Raw genomic sequence first — 20,010 nt, 5'->3', positions numbered from 1 at the left:
TTTTTTTTCGACGAACAAAACTATATAAGCGCATAATATTTTTAGAATATTATATGAATATTAAATTAGTCATTTAATATTCTAAGAATATACCAATTTAATATCAAATAATATTACGCGCTTATAGGGAATGAATCATTATGAAGTAACGAGTCGTTCAAGGGATAACTAACAAAGTTGTCTTCTTTTTTTATTTTTTATTATATTACAGATTACTGTCCCTGTTTGATTAATTAAAAGTCAGAAGAGGAGAATTCTGGACGCCGGATTCTGGAGTATATTAAAGTAAAATATCACCAAAATTTAAGTTCTTTCACATGCGAGCCCGTCGACAAGACAGATCGCGGCCGATCTCGGGCTGCCAGGTGAGCGGCGAGATAGCTGATCTGTTACCTGAACGGCGCAGGAAGCGATCTGGCGAACGCTCGCCCGGCCCACCAGTCGGTCCGTCACAGTTGGTTGTGTACGACGTGGTACACAACACACAACCGACCTACCGACGACGTGGTATCCCCTTTGCCGCAGCGATAGCGAGCGCGCGGTGGGGCAGCCCCGAGCCCGAAGCGGTCCGAAGCGCGCGCGAGGTCTTACCACCACCTTCGCTTCAAGCCAGCTTCCACCTGGCACACCCGATCCGAACCGAACCGAAGCCGAGCGGACGTGTTAATGTGCCGGTTCACCGTAGTTCCATCCTCCGGAACGACGACGACGACGTCGACGACGGACGACCGCTCTTCGTGATTGCCACGCGATTCCGCAGGTCGCGACCGGTTGTGCTCGCTGTACCTCCGTGCGGTCTCATTTCGGTTACCTTATGCTCGCTCACGTCTTTAGTCTTTAGTCTCGCGAGTCCATCGCTAAGTACGCGAACGCGCCTCGCATTCGTACGTCCGCTCCGTTCGCTCGCTCGCTCGCTCGCTCGTTCGCGTTCATCTACGAAGAAGACGACCGGACATGAGAAGCGAACCGCACGTCGGAAGCCCAGTGCCAGTGTAGTGTCTTTTAATGGAGCGTGCCGCCGACATATAGCCGACGTACAGCCGCTCTCCGTCGTGTTTCTCGTTACTCGCAACAGGTACGTGTGCATGGAGGCCGCGATTCACGCGGGGACGAATCCTTCGGGGGCTCCCCTGCTTCGTAGTTATCCCCTTCTGCGTTGCTCCGGATCGCGGTCCCGAGAATCGGCCCGAGCCCTTTTATCGTTTGTTCCTGCCCAGGGCCAGACGCGGGGCGGACGCGCGTATCCCAGGTGGCCAGGATGAACGAGGCGGAAGTGCGCGCGTGATGGAGGAGCACTCGGTGCCTCTCCGTTTCGGCGATGAATACGCGCGATCGCGACGACTGACGACGATCGCGGTGCTCGAGGATCGTTTAAACACTGAAAAGACTATTACGGTTACTTGGAAACACTTGGGAAAGACGAGTTTTCAAATCTCTCTCGATGGTTCGTTTCTTTAAAAAAATTCAATTACGCCTTTTCGAAAAATTCCCACGAATGTGAAAGTGGAAGTTGTGGAGGACGGCCAGAGATGACGAGGGCTTTTCTGAAACAAGCCTCGAATACCGCGGATCGGCGTGGACCTTATCACGTACGCCGTACGGCAATGATTAGCGAAATATTAATCCGTTCCGCTGGCCTGATTTCACAAATCGTCCCTGAAATGTGGAAAAACGAGCTTCGGTGAATCGAGTCTCTAAAGTTTTTTATCCTCTCCAGTTTTTTTAACGTGAAACGCCGGGCTGGACGCGGCGGTTTACGCTTTCTACGACTATTGTCGCGTGTCCGCGAATCGAATGCATCGTCTTATCGCGGAGATGAAACTCGGCGATTGCTTTATAATGAAAAAAATTAAGTGCGACGAATCTCACCTCGATTGGTATATACAACGTACACGCGCGTACACGGGAATATCGCGCGCGATACGTGCTGCGATAATAGTAAGAGATAAGTGAGACGATGAGATAAAGGTAATGACTGGGCCGACTCTTCGGACGTTTACGTATACGGGGTGTCTCGCTTCGCGCAATATTTTTTCAACGACGGATTCTCTGAAAGTGCCTTTGAAGTGACCTTCAAAGAGGAAGGGTATATTGAATCGAGGCGATTGAGAGAAAGCCTCTTCGCAAACTGCACTAAACTGTAAATTATCAAATTAATTACGAAACGTTATATTACATATTGGCTTTGCTAATTTTAACTAGAGTCTACTTTAATGGGAAATTCTAATTTGAAACTTGGCTGTAAGGATGTATGATCCTAAAGATTGGAAAGCTGCGATAAACGAGTTGGTCTCCCTCGATATTTCCGCAAACGTAAGACCGATTTTAAATTGATGAAGGCATCTACGGGAAAAGTAAGACACCCTCTATACATATCATGCTGATAACAATATTCCTCGCATTCCTCAAAACAAACGTCGTCTTTTTTTTCTAATTTTTTATTGATATAATAATGTATGAAATTATATATATGATTATATATAATTATACTAATATAATTATATGATTATATATAATTATATTAATAATATATATATAATTATATATATATATATATATATATATATATATATATATATATAAATTCATATGTCGTTAATTTTCGATTTTTCACCGTAACCGCGCGCGATTACCGTGTCGATGTACCGTAACGACTGCACAGCGATATCGATATTAATCTAATTACTGTCACCAACGCAAATTGAAATAGGGCTTCCGGAACTTCTTATCTTCTCGAAAGGGCGATTGAAATCGCGCAAGTTGTACGGGTTCCCTCGGCGTTATAGTCGATCCTAAAGCGCCTCGTTTGATCACCCGTTAAAGTCTCCCGCGTGGCGCCTACGCCACTGACCGTTCTCCACAGATATTTTCAAAGTCAATGACTGCGACTGCGACCGCTCTGTGCTCACGCCCGTGCCTTCAAGTTCATGGCGAAGACAAGGGTGCCCACCTATAAAATTAAAACAACGATCTTATAAACCGAACGTACGTTACGACACGACGCCGACGTATTGATTTCATTCGTCTCGCGATTGCATTAATAATTTCACGTTCGACCCAATCGCCTACATATACGAATCTCATTTCTTCTCGATGATTAACACGAGACGTGACGAGGTTTGAAATTGTCAGCGATTTCGTGACATTTACTTTTAATAACCAACCAGATATAGAATGCGAAGGATGAGATTAAAATGCGACTTTCGTCATCGGATGATCCAAGTTGCACAAATATAATGAACACGTGTCCAGTTGAAGCGCCGAAAGGCTTACAAAAACTCGTGCGCACGAACGTAACGCGTTCGTATAATTAACGTCAGAAAGACGGTAAGATTTATTAGAATTCTGAACCAAATGCGATTTAAAACCGTCAATTAACTCTCCACAGTTTTCTTTTTGTTATGTTTAAATGAACATCATTTCTTTTCAATTATAACTCGAGCATTTAAGTTGTTGCTCGATAATTAAATTTTTCTCTAGATTAAATCATTCTAGTGTTACGATGATAATACGGAAATTAAATAGTCAAGAGAGAGATGACCTTGATTTAAAGCTGTGATATTTATACGCTACTCGAATCTAACAATGAGTAGAAGAGATTTAACTCTCTCTTTCTCTCTCTTTCTCTCTCTCTCTCTCTCAAACTGTCTCGATGAGGCATGCAAAATGTGTACTTACTTATTCGCTCAGATCAATTTACGAACAATATCTTCTCTTACTATATCCGCTTTCTTAAAATTACATTGCTCAGTCAATCGCAAACCAATACATTCAATTGACACGGTTCATCCGACGAATTAAATTTAACTTGTTTTGATAAATTATATGCAATCTGTTTAGACGTTTGGAAATTGATCTTTCCGGGTTTCTCATTGTAGATCGTATCAGAGCGGTCATGATGCGTTATCGCGGAAAGAAGTCTAGATGCTCGTTGTTACACAGTCTTGCGCAAAATCACAAATCTCTTTACGCGATTGACAAATATGTGAATCTATAAGAAATTAATTTAAATTAATAAATATATTAATACATTAAAATTAATCTGTAGAAGTTTTTTAAAATTTACGATTCGCCTATTACGTATAAATATCACATAAAAATGATATACAGTATCGCCTATGCATCGCGCGATAAATCTCCTTGGAAAGAATACATTTTCCGCTTGATTTTCTTCGAATACTCGACGGCTCGTGATAACGCGTGGCGGTATTGGAACTGATGGCTGGGCTAGGAGGGAGAGAAAGAGAGAAGAGAGAGAGAGAGAGAGAGCGAAAGAGAAGGATTCTCTCTCGGATCTCGACGCACGGAGCCGTATGGCACGGTAACGCAAACTGCCTAACCCACTTTTGCGAACAGGTTTGCGATGCCTCCGCGGTAACGGTGATCGACCAGACATCACCGACGTGCGTGTCGGGATGCTTCTCTTCCAAATAGATGCAGCGACACGCGTCTACGACGACGCGGGTACCGTCAGATTCTCGGGACTGACACGAGTTCAAGTGCTCTTGGTACTCCGCGTAGCTTCGACGAATTCTCCTCGCGCGAGTATATTTCTTCTCAAGTCTCTTCAAAGGCTTTACACGCGTAATAGGCATTGTTAAATTCACAGACCGAGTCTAATCTATAACCGTTAGATAAAAGTAATGTATATATAGTGCGAAGAACACACGCGTGCCACTCGATTTGATCCTATTTACTTATTTCTTTATTTTTTTTTGTTTTTAGGCGGAGTGCCGACAACCACGACTTAAGAGATGGTCATCGTCACACGGGTAGGTTCTTATCTGCATTCTTATGAACGTTTATCTTGATTATTGCGCATTGTTCTGGTATCACTGTGTAAGAGAACGTTCCTGCTCGATAAACTTATCATTATTTATCAATCTTCGAGAGCGTTATCCGACGTTCTCTCCGCCTGAGGAGGATGCGCTCTAAACGTCCTCCTTGTGCTCTGTCGATCGCGCACAGCGGGGACAATCTCCGGCAAGTGAAAAGCGCTAAGAGATTTTGCGCGTGTCGGTCGATCGAATATCGAATGGCCAGATAAATTCCGATGAAGCTGGTCGCAGAAACGGCGGATCTCTCGCGCCAGCTTAAATCCATCACATTTACCGCTTTCCTCGTCGTTCTCCTCGAACACGGTCAGTAGGAATCTGTGACGAGTGAAAATAGCCGGAGAGACAGGAGTCATCGTGTTCTCTCGTTGTAAACAATGATGTACCGCTAAGTGACGCTAACGTATACGTCACTTGGACGTGGTCGCTTGGACGGCGCGACCGTGCGTTCCCTCTTGCAGTTCCTCCTTCGTCCTTGTCGTTTTCTCGCCGTTGTCGACACCTTATCGCCGACGGAAAATCCCCCGGCGAGTATTCCGTTAGCTGAAAATCTAAGTTAACGAGATATTTGAGATTTAAGAGGGTAAAGTGTCGAGCCTGGTCGATGCGATTATTTTCGAAATGTTTACGTTAAAATACATCGCGTGTTACCGCATCGTTCGCGTTCCGACCTTTGATGACCGAAGATGAGGCTGTCGACGTGATGTCGCTATTCTGGCTATTCGGGGTATTTACATGGTTGTCTGAAAATAAGACGTAACGTAAGACTACCGGAGCGAGTCGCTTCGCGAGCGAATGGATTACGGGAGAGAGCGTGACCCTCGCGGATGAGACCGCGAGAGATATTTAACCCGTGAGTGTGCTCGCGCAGAGGATGATAAAATAATAATAAATATGTAAATATGCAAAACTACAAGGTTTCTAGGTTTTATGAAAAGAATCCTTAAAAATTGTCTATTTTTCAGGCCTACACCTTTAAATATTAAAGGATGCAATTTAAATCAGTCTACCTTGAATTAAATAACATTTTGTTACTTTTAAATTGTATTTAAATTTTAAACATTTTGTTTCTAATTTAACTCGAAACTTTTAAATTTAAATATCTTGTTATTTTACCATGTGTGTCGAAATTTATTATTTTAACACAAAACAGTAATGCATAATGCAAAATTACAAGTTTCTAGGTTTCGTTTATGAAAAAAAAAAATTTAAAAACAGAATGTTATTTTTAAATCGTATTTAAATTTTAACATTTTGTCACTATTTTAAATTTTAACTCCATTGATTTAGGTAAATTAACATTTTTTTAGTTAAATTAACGACATAGTTTTTTTTTAGTAGGAGCAGTGGCGACTTACAGAAATTTAAGAATTTATGGTTAAAAATGACTCAAATTGATTATAATTTGACTACATTTTATCAGAATTCAACAGTGTATATACTTTTGGAGCGAATAGACCCCTAAATTCTCGGCATTTTAATTTGCGGCATTCGTTCGGCGATAGTCTCCAGTAATAATCAATATCATTTCCTAACTCAATGGTATAATTATCAAATGACGTATGGCAACAACGATGATCGAGGACGCGCGCTGGAAAAGAAAAATCAGAGGGAGAAGAAGAAAACGACATACTTAAATCAGCGTGTACGGATCGTCCCTTCTCGATATCTTCGCGAGGATCGTGAAGCGCGATCGTAGAAATCAAGAGGACTTGGTCCATTGGCTTTCCAACGTCGCAGACAAATCTGTACGGGAGATGAACGGGAGGGTCGCGTCTCTCCGCGAAGGCGAGTGAAAGGCGACGATTACCGGCAGCGTCACGTTCTCGCTGGACGACTCGCTTATCGGACGTGCACGTCGGCGTCGCCGCGACGATTAAGGCCGCGTTCCTGGCTGATATGCACCGCCAGGACTGAAAATCTATACTTTACGTCACGTACACTATAGATTTTCAGTACTGGCAGTGGTCCAAACGTACATACTTTCACGATACGTGTATATATCGAGCGATCGTCGCTGAGTGGTTCGTATCGGTGCTCCAGCTCGCGATTTTCGCGCCGAACGCTTTGTCGAGGACACTCACTTTTAAAATCGTTCACGTAAAACGATTTAATAAACGCAGGACCTTCTACAAGGTAAATTTCAAGATTAGATTGTTTACATTGTTTACATAAATGTAATTTGTGTATTATTATTAAACAGAGTTTACATTGTACAACGTATGCAGATCGTTATACGACTTTCTAATGGCGTTTGGAGAACGACAAGGTTGAATTCCTCGGCGATTCGTCCGATCCGACGGCGAAACGGAAGTCGGGCTCGCCCGTCAATCACGAGCGATCGAGTTGGGCAAAGAGCGGCAGGTAGAAGACCCGGCCACGGGCTTCGCCAAGGCTCCCGGCTCCCGGCTTCCCACGAGACGCTCCGCGCAGTTCCGCGTGCTGCAACCGTTTGCATCGCGTGCGCTCGCGCGGGCGCACGAGCGTAATATACATACGTGCGTGCCGCCCACACGAACACGGGGGATCGCACCTGATACACGTTTACGTCCCGATTGTTCACTTCACCGGAACATCGGAAGAGCTCGACATCCGTTCCTCGCCTCGCCTCGCTTCGCCCACGAAATAAAAGCCGCTTATTCGATCTATTCCTTTTGCTTCGGCCAGCAATTTTACTTTCGCATCGCTCGCCTGCCGCCGCTCCCTCGTCGAATCTTTGATCCGATTAACGTGCCGTGCGCGCGCGAATTCACGAGAAGTCAGAATTTTTTATGATATAAATTTTACTTTCTTTTTTTTTTAATATCAATTTTCATGATTTTGAAATATTTCCAGGGAGAACGAATAAGCTCCAGTAAGTAAACTGTCGACGTTACGCGAAATTTTCGGTATGAATGAGAGCGCGAGCCATGTAAGTCCTTTAATACACTGTTAAATTTGTAGTGTCAAATTATATTCTATTTAAGTCATTTTTAATCATTTCTATAGGTTTATTCGCCACTGTTTTTATTCAATATATGTCGTTAATTCAACTAAATCAGTAAAGTTATATAACACTGTTTTGTATTGAAATAATAAATTTCGACACATATAAGATAAAAATGACAAAGTGTTATTTAACTCAAGATGGTTTAAATTTTTCATCTTTTAATATTCAAGTGTAGCGATGCAGAAAGAGGGAGAAGAGGGGGAAGGACAGAGGTAATGTTGGATCGATCTACCGAGATGTGACACGCGTGACACGTGTATCGCGCGTGTCAAATAACAATTGGGAAATTTGTTACGACGTATACTTACTACCGCCTTGCCGCGTGCCGTGCGCCACGCCGAATGGTAAAGGCAGTAGTACAGTTATTACAACGGTATACCATATAACTCAATTTTTAGATCCGACGCTTGCGTTAATAGATACGAATTCCATACAACCCGCGACTGCGAAACCCTCATCGCGTCGCTCGATTCTCGCTTCTCGTCTTTTTCCCATCTCTCCGTCATATTCCCCGGTATTCATAATCGGTTCTTATTTCAAGACCGTCTCAAGTAATGTCTTAAGATGCTAATACGGCTCTGTGATTGGTTTATAATATCTTAAGATTGTACTTAAGACGGTCTTAAATATAAGAACCGACTATGAATACCGGCCATAGTGTGGGTGGATATAGTTACACGCGTTACTCAATAACGTGAATAACTGGTTTATGTTAATTAACGCCGTTCGAGATATTCTACGGTTCAAGGCCAGCGACACACGTTCACTACCTTGAGCAATTATTTAGATCACGCTCGTATATAACATTAGCGTAGGTAGAGACTGGTCTGCCTTTTCTATTAAAGGAAAATAATAAAAGCGTGCCTCTTTATCCTACACAGGGGGATTATATATGGATCGAACCAATCTCAGGAAGGGAATTTGACGTCGCGATCGGGGCGCGAGTCATCTCGGCGGAAGGCAGACGTATTCAAGTAAAGGACGACGACAACAAGGTGATCGCCGAATTATACATGTTATACAAATTTGCTGCCGCGAGAATTGTTCGCGTAGGCGACGGTATCGAAAAGTTTCGCTTTCGAAGACTTAATTTTCTTTAAAAAAAAAAAAAAAAGACTAAACCATCGCTCTTCCCGATACTACACTTGCATTTTCCCCGAAAGGCAGCCGTTCAACTAATTAACTTTTAATTCCATTAGTCGATTGACGAATAATTTCGCAGGAACAATGGCTAACGCCGGAGAGACGAATAAAGGCCATGCATGCCACCTCGGTGCAAGGTGTAGAAGATATGATCAGTTTAGGAGACCTCCATGAGGCGGGCATTCTGCGAAATCTATTGATACGCTACAACGAGAATCTCATTTACGTAAGTCCCTCGGCGCGATGGCGAAATGCGAGATTGGCTGAACGAGATTCCACAGGCGCGCGAAACGATCCGATTCGCGACACGTAACAACAATTGTAATTTTACAGACGTACACGGGCTCCATCCTGGTCGCCGTCAACCCGTACCAGATATTGCCTATTTATACCGCTGAGCAAATCAAACTCTACAAGGATCGTAAAATCGGGGAGCTGCCGCCGCACATATTCGCCATCGGCGATAACAGTTACGCGCATATGAACCGATACGGCCAGGATCAGTGCATAGTAATTAGGTAAGGTACCACAAGTCGTGCTCCGTCTATACCCTTCTCTGTGACATTAATCTTGTAACATACATTTTTTTTTTATTTGCTCTTGATAAATGGGATTGCTGAGGAAAAGATCGATTTTCTTTCGTGTGATATTTTTGTGAATCGTGTTTACTATTGAAGAGACAATTATTATTGAAAGCTATTAGCTTATTATTGAGGCAACAATTATTATCTGTCTATAATTACGACTTGTACAATTTTTTTTATATTATTAATAGAAATTTGAATTTTATTTTAGTGGCGAGAGCGGAGCGGGAAAGACAGAGAGCACGAAATTAATTCTACAATATCTAGCAGCAATCAGCGGAAAACATTCGTGGATCGAGCAACAGATCTTAGAAGCGAATCCGATACTCGAAGGTGAGTCTCATGATAAAACAAATTCACACACACATATCTACATTGAAAACCGGAAGAGTTGATTGATTATCAAACGACGATCTCTAACATTCTAGCTTTTGGCAATGCGAAAACCGTGAGAAACGACAACTCCTCCCGTTTCGGCAAGTACATCGATATTCATTTCAACGAGCAAGGCGTAATAGAAGGGGCCAAGATAGAGCAGTATCTTCTGGAAAAATCACGGATCGTATCCCAAAGCTTGGACGAGAGGAATTATCACATTTTTTATTGTATGATAGCTGGCCTTTCCAAGGAGGAGAAGCAAAAGCTCGAGCTGGAAGATGCGTCCACGTACAAATATCTTATAGGGGTAAGCGCGCGAATACTATATTAGTTAGCGCTAACGGCAATACTGGTAGTAATAACATTTCGTGTTCTGACAATGAGAACACGCGCACACTCATGCATACAAAGCACGCACGCACGCGCGCAAGCGCACGGTCATCTCCAAGAACTAAAAAATGCAGCAAAGAATGTTATTCATAAATAGAAAACTTTCGTATGTGCTCTCAACCTACATGTGCAATATTAATCTTTTGCCTTTAGGGTGGCGGCATTACTTGCGAAGGGCGCGACGACGCGGCCGAATTCGCCGACATAAGATCAGCTATGAAGGTTTTGTTATTCTCCGACGTGGAAATTTGGGAGGTGCTTAAATTGCTCGCGGCTTTGTTACATATGGGCAACATAAAGTACAGAGCCACTGTTGTAGGTACGAAATTTTAATAGGAATCTAACAAATTCGCCGCGTCAGTCTCATTAGTCGAAATTAGATGGTTTCAATTCACGCGTGACTTCCAGATAATTTAGACGCTACGGAGATTCCAGAGCAAACGAATGTACAAAGAGTGGCGTATTTACTAGGAGTTCCAGTACAGTCCTTGATAGATGCGCTCACTCGCAGAACGATATTCGCGCACGGTGAAACAGTAGTAAGTATTCTTCCATATGTAGAGATCGTGAAAAAGCTCTTAAAAATACTGTCTATACTATAGTATTGAAAATGGATCCTTTGTCGTGTTTCGATAGGTTTCTACGTTGTCGAGAGAGCAATCGGTCGACATCAGAGATGCATTTGTGAAGGGCATATACGGTCGATTATTCGTACATATTGTGAAGAAAATTAACGAGGCCATATACAGGCCGAAGAATAATTCGCGGAGTGCTATAGGCGTATTGGATATCTTCGGCTTCGAGAACTTCAATCACAACAGTTTCGAGCAGTTTTGTATCAATTATGCCAACGAGAATCTCCAGCAATTTTTCGTTCAGCATATATTCAAGTTGGAGCAAGAGGAGTACAATCACGAGGGTATCAATTGGCAGCATATAGAGTTCGTCGATAACCAGGACGCTTTAGATCTGATAGCTATCAAGCAGCTCAACATTATGGCGCTTATTGACGAAGAATCGAAATTTCCAAAAGTACGAGTGCTATAATTTAAAGGAGGAATATCGAGATCTCTTAATTATTGTGGAGAAGTAGTCCTTCTAAATTAACTGAACATTTGCCTGTGCTTTTAATGCATGGTTTATCGATTTTCAGGGCACGGATCAAACCATGTTGGCGAAAATCCACAAGACTCATGGCAGTCATAGGAATTATTTGAAACCTAAATCGGACATTAACACATCCTTCGGCTTGAATCACTTCGCGGGCGTCGTCTTTTACGACACGAGGAGTTTCCTAGAGAAAAACAGGGACACATTCAGCGCGGACTTGCTGCAACTTATTCATATATCGTCGAATAAATTTCTTCAAGCCTGCTTCGTCGAGGACATCGGTATGGGATCGGAAACTAGGAAGAGAGCACCCACGTTATCGACACAATTCAAGAAATCGTTGGATGCGCTCATGAAGACTTTATGTAGTTGTCAACCCTTCTTCATAAGATGCATCAAACCGAATGAATATAAGAAACCGATGGTAAGCATTCGCGGGAGTCGATGGTCGACGGAATGACCTTTCAAACGCAAATACTTGATGTTCCAGATGTTCGATCGTGGTCTCTGCTGTCGGCAATTGCGATACTCCGGTATGATGGAAACCATCAGGATTCGTCGAGCTGGTTACCCCATTCGCCATTCCTTTCCCGAGTTCGTGGAAAGATATCGATTTCTCATCTCGGGCATTCCACCCGCACACAAGGTGGATAATCTATCGAATAATAAACTTTTATTAATCATATAGCTGCTATCTCAGTCACTTTCTCGATAAAATTCATATCGATATAAATATCCGTATCGTGAACTTCAGGTGGACTGCCGCGCGGCGACTTCGAAGATCTGCCATGCGGTGTTAGGTCGGTCGGATTACCAGCTTGGACACACCAAAGTCTTCCTTAAGGACGCACACGATCTGTTCCTCGAGCAGGAGCGCGATCGCGTGCTGACGCGCAAGATTCTGATACTGCAGCGCAATATCCGCGGCTGGGTTTACAGGAGAAGGTTCCTTCGGATGAGGGCGGCGGCGATGATCGTGCAAAAGTATTGGCGGGGCTACGCGCAACGTCAACGATACAAGCGCATGCGGATCGGTTACATGCGATTGCAGGCGCTCATCAGGTCGCGCGTGTTGTCGCACAGATTTAGACACCTGCGCGGCCATATCGTCGCGCTTCAAGCGCGAGCCCGAGGTCACCTGGTGCGCAAGATGTATCGGAAGAAACTGTGGGCCATAGTGAAGATACAGGCGCACGTGAGAAGGCTGATCGCGCAGAGGCGATATAAGAAGATCAAGTACGAGTATCGACTGCACGTGGAGGCGTTACGATTGCGGAAGAAGGAAGAGCGCGAACTGAAAGACCAAGGCAACAAGCGAGCCAAGGAGATCGCGGAACAAAACTACAGGGTAAATATGATAAATATTTACCAATAAAGTTTACATTCGTTACTCTAACGGATAAAGGAGACGAAAGTCTGTGTAGCGGACGTACAAGAAGTTCTCTATTAAATCGCAACAAGAAAAGAACTAATCTTCTTCTTAGTGATCTACGATATTATTAATATAATCTGCTCGCTATATGTAATAAAAAATAATTTAAGAATTAGCGAAATTTTCGCGAAAACGCTAATGTTCGTCGAGAATTAGTGTTGACTAGTTCCTTTTCCTTCTCAGCGAGTCACGATTGCAATACATGTAATAGTTGTAAATTCCAATATGACACGTATTTTCAGGAACGCATGCAAGAACTGGAAAGGAAGGAAATCGAGATGGAGCTGGAAGACAGGCGACGAATGGAAATCAAGAAAAATTTGATTAATGACGCGGCCAAGAAACAAGACGAGCCAGTCGACGATAGCAAATTGGTTGAAGCCATGTTCGATTTCTTGCCAGACTCCAGCAGCGAAGCTCCGACTCCGGCGAGGGAAACATCTGTGTTTAATGTAAGTTATGATAAATTTGATTCTTTGTTCACAAAGTGATTAAACGATCGCAAAGAAGCTTTAGAATTGGAATAACATGATTTTACTTAATTTAATTAATATATAAAATTAGAAAACATCGCTTATCTTTTCTCACATTAAAAAAATATTAATCCCTTTGCTTCTGATAGGATCTTCCTGCACTGAAAGCCGATCAACATCAGGAGATAATTAGCCCGATTCAGATGGCCTCGGAGGATGAGGAGGATCTGTCCGAGTTTAAGTTCCAGAAATTCGCTGCCACGTATTTCCAGGGCAATATCACGCACCAATATTCTAGAAAGCCACTCAAGCATCCACTATTGCCATTGCACACGCAAGGCGACCAATTGGCCGCTCAGGCTTTGTGGATAACTATACTTCGATTTACGGGCGACTTACCTGAGCCGCGATTCCACACGATGGACAGAGACACGACTTCGGTAATGTCGAAAGTGACGGCTACACTCGGACGGAATTTTATAAGGAGTAAAGAATTTCAGGAGGCTCAGATGATGGGCATGGATCCTGTACGTGAAGATCAATTTGTAATTAAATTTGCATATACATTTTAAATTGTATTGGTACACGAAAGGGCGCTAGAGCTACAACAAAATATTATTTGTGTCTTTCCAGGAAACATTTCTCAAGCAGAAGCCGCGTTCGATCAGGCACAAGTTAGTATCGCTAACTCTGAAGCGTAAAAACAAGTTGGGCGAAGACGTACGCAGAAGGCTACAAGAGGACGAATATACCGCCGACAGCTATCAATCCTGGTTAGAAGCCAGACCTACGTCAAACCTCGAGAAGCTGCACTTCATCATCGGCCACGGTATATTGCGCGCCGAACTGCGGGATGAGATATACTGCCAAATCTGCAAGCAACTGACCAACAACCCATCGAAATCGTCGCACGCTCGAGGTTGGATCCTGCTGTCCCTCTGCGTCGGCTGTTTCGCACCCTCCGAGAAGTTCGTCAACTATCTGCGAGCTTTCATTAGGGAGGGACCACCTGGTTACGCGCCTTACTGCGAGGATAGGCTGAAGAGAACCTTCAACAACGGCACTCGCAATCAACCTCCGAGTTGGCTCGAACTTCAAGCCACGAAGTCGAAGAAGCCGATCATGTTGCCGATTACCTTTATGGACGGCAACACGAAGACCTTGCTGGCCGACTCGGCCACCACCGCTAGAGAACTGTGTAACCAATTGTCCGATAAGATCTCGCTAAGGGACCAATTCGGCTTCTCTCTGTACATTGCCTTATTCGACAAGGTATCGTCCTTGGGCAGCGGCGGCGATCACGTGATGGACGCAATCTCGCAATGCGAACAGTACGCCAAGGAACAGGGCGCGCAGGAACGAAACGCGCCGTGGAGGTTGTTCTTCAGGAAGGAGATTTTCGCGCCCTGGCACGAGCCGACCGAGGACCAGGTGGCCACGAATTTAATCTATCAGCAGGTGGTACGCGGCGTGAAATTCGGTGAATATCGTTGCGACAAGGAGGAGGACCTGGCGATGATAGCGGCGCAGCAATATTATATAGAGTATCACACCGACATGAACGTCGACAGACTGTATACCCTTCTGCCGAATTACATACCGGATTATTGTCTGACGGGGATCGACAAGGCGATCGATCGATGGGGACTCCTCGTCTTGCAGGCGTATAAGAAGGTAAGTGTTGTCTTTACAAAATTAAACAAGTATTTTCGCAAAGATATTTCAACAAGATAAAGTGATGAAGATATTTTAGTCCCAAAGGCAAAGAGCGAACCAAGAACAGGAATTTCGAAATGTTTTTACTTTTATTTTAAGAAAGAGACGTTAATTTGAAGCTGTTCCAAGTTATTTAATTTAAAAAAAGGAAAAAAAACGCGCATATATCGATGTTTCTGAATTCTCGATTTTAGCTTTTACTCTTATTGTTAGTTCTAACTTTTAATTTCAGAGTTACTACTTGAAAGAGAAAGTACCAGCGCTACGCGTTAAAGAGGACATAGTCGGCTATGCAAAGTTCAAATGGCCTTTGTTGTTCTCCCGATTTTACGAAGCTTACAGAAATTCCGGCCCGAACCTACCGAAGAATGACGTTATCATAGCCGTTAATTGGACCGGGGTGTACGTTGTCGACGATCAGGAACAGGTGCTCTTGGAGTTATCCTTCCCCGAGATTACCACCGTATCTAGTCAAAAGTATGTAATAGCGCGATTATACAATAAAGTCCTTTTGCAAGAGAAATTTTTAAAAGAAGTTTATACGTACATTTGTGTAGCTATAGTTGTAGAATAAAGTAAGAAGAGCAAACTCTCTGCTTTATTTTGTGTTTTAAAAGCGTTTTAAAACGTTAAGTTGTGAAACTTTCCGAGCATTACATTCTAAACTTGGCGTTATCTTCGCAGAACAACCAAGATGTTTACGCAAACATTCAGTTTATCGACGGTACGGGGAGAAGAATTCACGTTCCAAAGCCCGAACGCGGAGGACATCCGTGATCTGGTGGTATACTTTTTGGAAGGGCTGAAGAAGCGCAGCAAGTTCGTTATAGCTCTACAAGATTACAAAGCGCCGGGCGAAGGCTCGTCGTTCTTGAATTTTCAAAAGGGCGATCTCATCGTCCTCGAAGACGAGAGCACCGGCGAGACTGTGCTCAACTCAGGATGGTATGTCGGAACCTGCGAAAGGACTGGTGAGAAGGGTGATTTCCCGGCTGAGACGGTTTACGTTCTACCTTCCTTAACGAAACCACCAAATGATATATTGGTACGTATCAACGTACGGATTACTTTCATTGCCGAGGAACGTTGATTTTTTTATCTAAACTCATCGATTCTAATTTTCAGGCTTTATTCAGTATGGAGGGTACGGAGAATAGTCGCAGACTCTATCCGCAGCAAATGAACGGTGTGGACTCTCGCGATAAACCCCACACTCTTTTGGAATACGCAATCGATCACTTCCGGTAAGTAGAAACGTCAATATTAAATTCGCATTTGATATTCTAAAGTAAAAAGTGTGATAACGTTCTGATTGGATTTATCTTTAGAACACCGCCAAAGAGAACAATGTCCAAAACGCTGACCTTAACGTCCGCGCGACGTGGCCACACGGACGAATTGTGGCATCACTCCAGAGAGCCGATAAAGCAACCTCTCTTGAAGAAACTCGTATCCAAGGAGGAGCTAGCCGAAGAAGCGTGTTTCGCCTTTAATGCCATTCTGAAGTACATGGGCGATCTGCCGACGAAACGACCGCGCATTGGCAACGAGTACACCGATCTAATTTTCGACGGGCCGTTGAAGAACGAAATTTTACGGGACGAAATTTATTGTCAGATTATGAAGCAGCTCACCGATAACCGCAACAGATTGAGCGAAGAGCGAGGATGGGAGCTAATGTGGCTCGCTACTGGGCTGTTTACTTGTAGTCAGAGTCTCTTGAAGGTATGATAGAATTTCTCTCTCTATTTACCAATAATTATTATATTTCATAGAAGAATATTATCGATGACGTGCTTGAAGACAAATTTGCAAGTATATGTGTATAATACTGTTTTCCATTGCAGGAATTAACTCTGTTTCTGCGTACGAGACGCCATCCCATATCACAAGACTCTTTGCAAAGGCTGCAGAAGACCTTGCGCAATGGTCAACGGAAGTATCCGCCACATCAAGTAGAAGTGGAAGCTATCCAGCACAAAACTACGCAAATATTTCACAAGGTCTATTTCCCAGACGACACGGACGAGGTACATATCTTAATTATTGCCTATTTCTCCTTCGCAATTTTTTCCTGTCGGTTGTTAACTATTGTAATTCCGGTTTACAGGCATTCGAAGTTGACTCGTCTACCAGAGCGAAAGACTTTTGCCAGAATATCGCGCAAAGACTGAATCTGCGATCTGCAGAGGGCTTTAGTCTGTTTGTCAAGATCGCTGATAAAGTCATTTCCGTCCCGGAAGGAGATTTCTTCTTCGATTTCGTGCGACATTTAACTGATTGGATCAGGAAAGCTAGACCATCGCGAGACGGTACCTATATCTTTGCAATCTTTAATGTTTTCGTTTCCTCGCTGCGACTGTATCGAATTTTAATATCGGAAGCAACAAATATAAATTTTAATTTTTTACTATACACATGTAGTATAGAAGAAAAATGTATTGAAAATTCATTTTTGTTTGTGGATTAATGAATGTACACACATATTAAATTGTATGTTATAAGTTATTATTACTAACACAGAATACTAAAAAAAGAAGATTATGATACTTTTATCAGTCTATATTAATCGAACGTGCACAGTGGCATGAACAAATTAATTTATCTCGGAGTATAACGCAAGGAAGAAAAATCACGTCTCTATAATCTCGCTACCTTGATAATTCAACATCGTAATAATACAACTGCAGCGAGGAAACAAGAGCTTTGATAGCACTAATTGCTACACGATTTCTATACTCGTACGTTTGCACGTGCATATTTTTATATTAAGCAATCGGTATTATATATTTCTTTATTCTTATTATTCAGGAGTGTCGCCGCAGTTTACATATCAAGTTTTCTTTATGAAGAAGCTTTGGACAAATACAGTTCCTGGTAAAGACAGAAACGCCGATTTAATTTTCCATTTCCATCAAGAACTTCCCAAGTTGTTGAGAGGTACGTATTGGCAATTAGAATGTTTAATTCTGGCATATTACGTTCTACGTAACAATATATGTAAATTGCATTATATTATCATTGCAAATATGCATAGGCTACCACAAATGTACAAAAGAAGAAGCGTCGAGATTAGCGGCCTTGGTATACAGAGTACGATTCGGCGAGAGCAAACAGGAATTACAAGCGATCCCGTAAGCACTTTTCAATACGTAATTTTACAAAGGAAAGACATTACGAATGAACAACAAGCAAATTTTTTTCATTTCAGACAAATGCTAAGAGAACTCATACCGGGTGATTTGATCAAGATACAGAGTGCTAACGACTGGAAAAGATCGATAATCGCTGCCTATAATCAAGATGCTGGTAAGTAAGAAGAAGGAATGATTCGCTAGAGCCCTTTATGCGTGAAGAAAGATTTGGGATTTTTATCGAGATACTTTTTATCTTAGGCATGAGTCCAGAAGACGCGAAAATTACATTCCTGAAAATCGTATATCGATGGCCGACGTTCGGCTCCGCGTTCTTCGAGGTGAAGCAGAGCACGGAACCGAATTACCCCGAGTTGTTATTAATCGCCATCAACAAGCACGGCGTTAGCCTCATACATCCCCAATCCAAGGTAATCAAGATCATCTCACGTTATCCTCTCTCGATGAGAAACGTATATCATTTCTTTAGTTTTAATTACGTTTTATCAACAATACACTCGGACGCTATTAATAATCTGCACACGTATTATTTTACAGGACATACTCATCACTCATCCCTTTACAAGAATCTCCAATTGGTCGTCTGGCAATACCTACTTCCACATGACGATAGGGAACCTCGTGCGCGGCTCGAAGCTCTTGTGCGAAACCTCACTGGGTTATAAGATGGACGATCTCTTGACCTCCTACATTTCGCTAATGCTTACGAACATGAACAAGCAACGCACGATACGAATCAAATAGAGACAAAAGTAATAATTGAGTGGAATACTATTTCATGGTGCGACTGAATACATAAATACACCTTGCAATTTTAGCGTCTCGCTGACGTTAAAATCGCTCAATTTGGTCTTTTACGAGCGTGCAATTGCGTGGCGATTTACGAATGTACGATACTACGACAAACTCTGTTCGCAATATCGTTTTTTCCGTCCGAATTGACGAGAAGTAATTTTTAAACTTTTATTTTACGTACTTAATTGATATATTTATCATTGTTCATGTTATATTGTACGCGATGTAAGAGTTTTGTGCTGGTAAGTTTAGAATCATCAATGCTACAATTTATATTATAAAATATAGGTATAGTATATTCGATTATTTGCATATCTACCTGTTAATTTATAATTCATAATAATCTGTGCAAGAGGAATAACAATTTATATGTACACAAGTTGTTGTAGCTGATAGATTTGTACATGAATTACTTACGATTAGGAATTTTTCACCGCTTTGTATAAAATATTAATTATCTCTATTGTATCTCTAAATATCATTGGTAGATCATGTAACTCAAAATTCATATTGTTATCTCCAAGCAATTTATACGCGCTCTACGCGCGTGTTAATGTAACATGGGCATATAATAGCGGCTAATGTATAACAACTCGTATTTGAGAGGAAACGCATTTGCGACAGTTGTGCAAATAGCGAATGGTTAGAATATATTATCCGTCCAACGAGTTGTTTATTATTACGTGGCGTGAGTCAAATTTTGGGAATTCGCAAATTCTCGCGAAGACACACGGGATATACAAAGTGAAAGCGGTGTATCCGCAGGGAAGCAAAAACATTCTCCAAAAATTTGCCTTGCTACCTCTACAGAGTATAATTTCGCAATAAACGTCTCGCATAAGGATGTAATTACTATTAATTCGCATTTATAATTGTGAATAAAGACGACCATATTTTCCACGCGCAAAGTACAAGCGTTAATCGTGGGTAAATTCCCATGGAATGTATACCGGTGCGTTCCCCCCTTTCCGACACAGATCTCTTCGGGAAGACATTCCCAGGCCGATGCT

General features: G+C 42.5%; 1 protein-coding gene across 2 annotated transcripts; it reads left to right on the top strand.

Annotated features, from left to right (window-relative positions):
* Window positions 1–334: 334 nt before the first annotated feature.
* Window positions 335–19,900, top strand: Ck (myosin-VIIa ck). 2 transcript variants are annotated; one of them, XM_071793692.1, is made up of 27 exons: window positions 335–1,075; window positions 4,726–4,772; window positions 8,706–8,819; window positions 9,047–9,193; window positions 9,301–9,485; window positions 9,763–9,884; window positions 9,980–10,236; window positions 10,473–10,638; window positions 10,728–10,858; window positions 10,956–11,351; window positions 11,473–11,853; window positions 11,920–12,075; window positions 12,184–12,777; window positions 13,104–13,313; window positions 13,484–13,861; window positions 13,968–15,008; window positions 15,283–15,527; window positions 15,735–16,095; window positions 16,176–16,294; window positions 16,379–16,775; window positions 16,898–17,080; window positions 17,161–17,362; window positions 17,862–17,990; window positions 18,088–18,184; window positions 18,262–18,359; window positions 18,446–18,615; window positions 18,743–19,900. In XM_071793692.1, exons 2-27 carry the CDS (start codon window positions 4,755–4,757, stop codon window positions 18,947–18,949), a joined length of 6,504 nt encoding a protein of 2,167 aa, XP_071649793.1. In that variant the 5' UTR covers window positions 335–1,075; window positions 4,726–4,754; the 3' UTR covers window positions 18,950–19,900. The 2 variants fall into 2 exon arrangements, with proteins under 2 accessions (XP_071649793.1, XP_071649792.1); XM_071793691.1 differs by having other exon boundaries at window positions 13,484–13,879.
* Window positions 19,901–20,010: the final 110 nt, after the last annotated feature.

Source organism: Temnothorax longispinosus, chromosome 11 (assembly GCF_030848805.1).
Source record: "Temnothorax longispinosus isolate EJ_2023e chromosome 11, Tlon_JGU_v1, whole genome shotgun sequence".
Lineage (NCBI taxonomy): Eukaryota > Metazoa > Arthropoda > Insecta > Hymenoptera > Formicidae > Temnothorax > Temnothorax longispinosus.
The sequence above is the reverse complement of the archived record's forward strand: the minus strand, read 5'-3'. Positions and strand labels throughout refer to the sequence as shown.

What these genes read in the sequence shown, in the direction of transcription:
- Ck (XM_071793691.1), top strand. An exon ending in TAAAGGACGACGACAACAAG is followed by an intron (nt 8,820 to 9,046) that starts GTGATCGCCGAA and finishes ATAATTTCGCAG; the next exon opens with GAACAATGGCTAACGCCGGA. An exon ending in TCCCAGACGACACGGACGAG is followed by an intron (nt 17,081 to 17,160) that starts GTACATATCTTA and finishes TCCGGTTTACAG; the next exon opens with GCATTCGAAGTTGACTCGTC.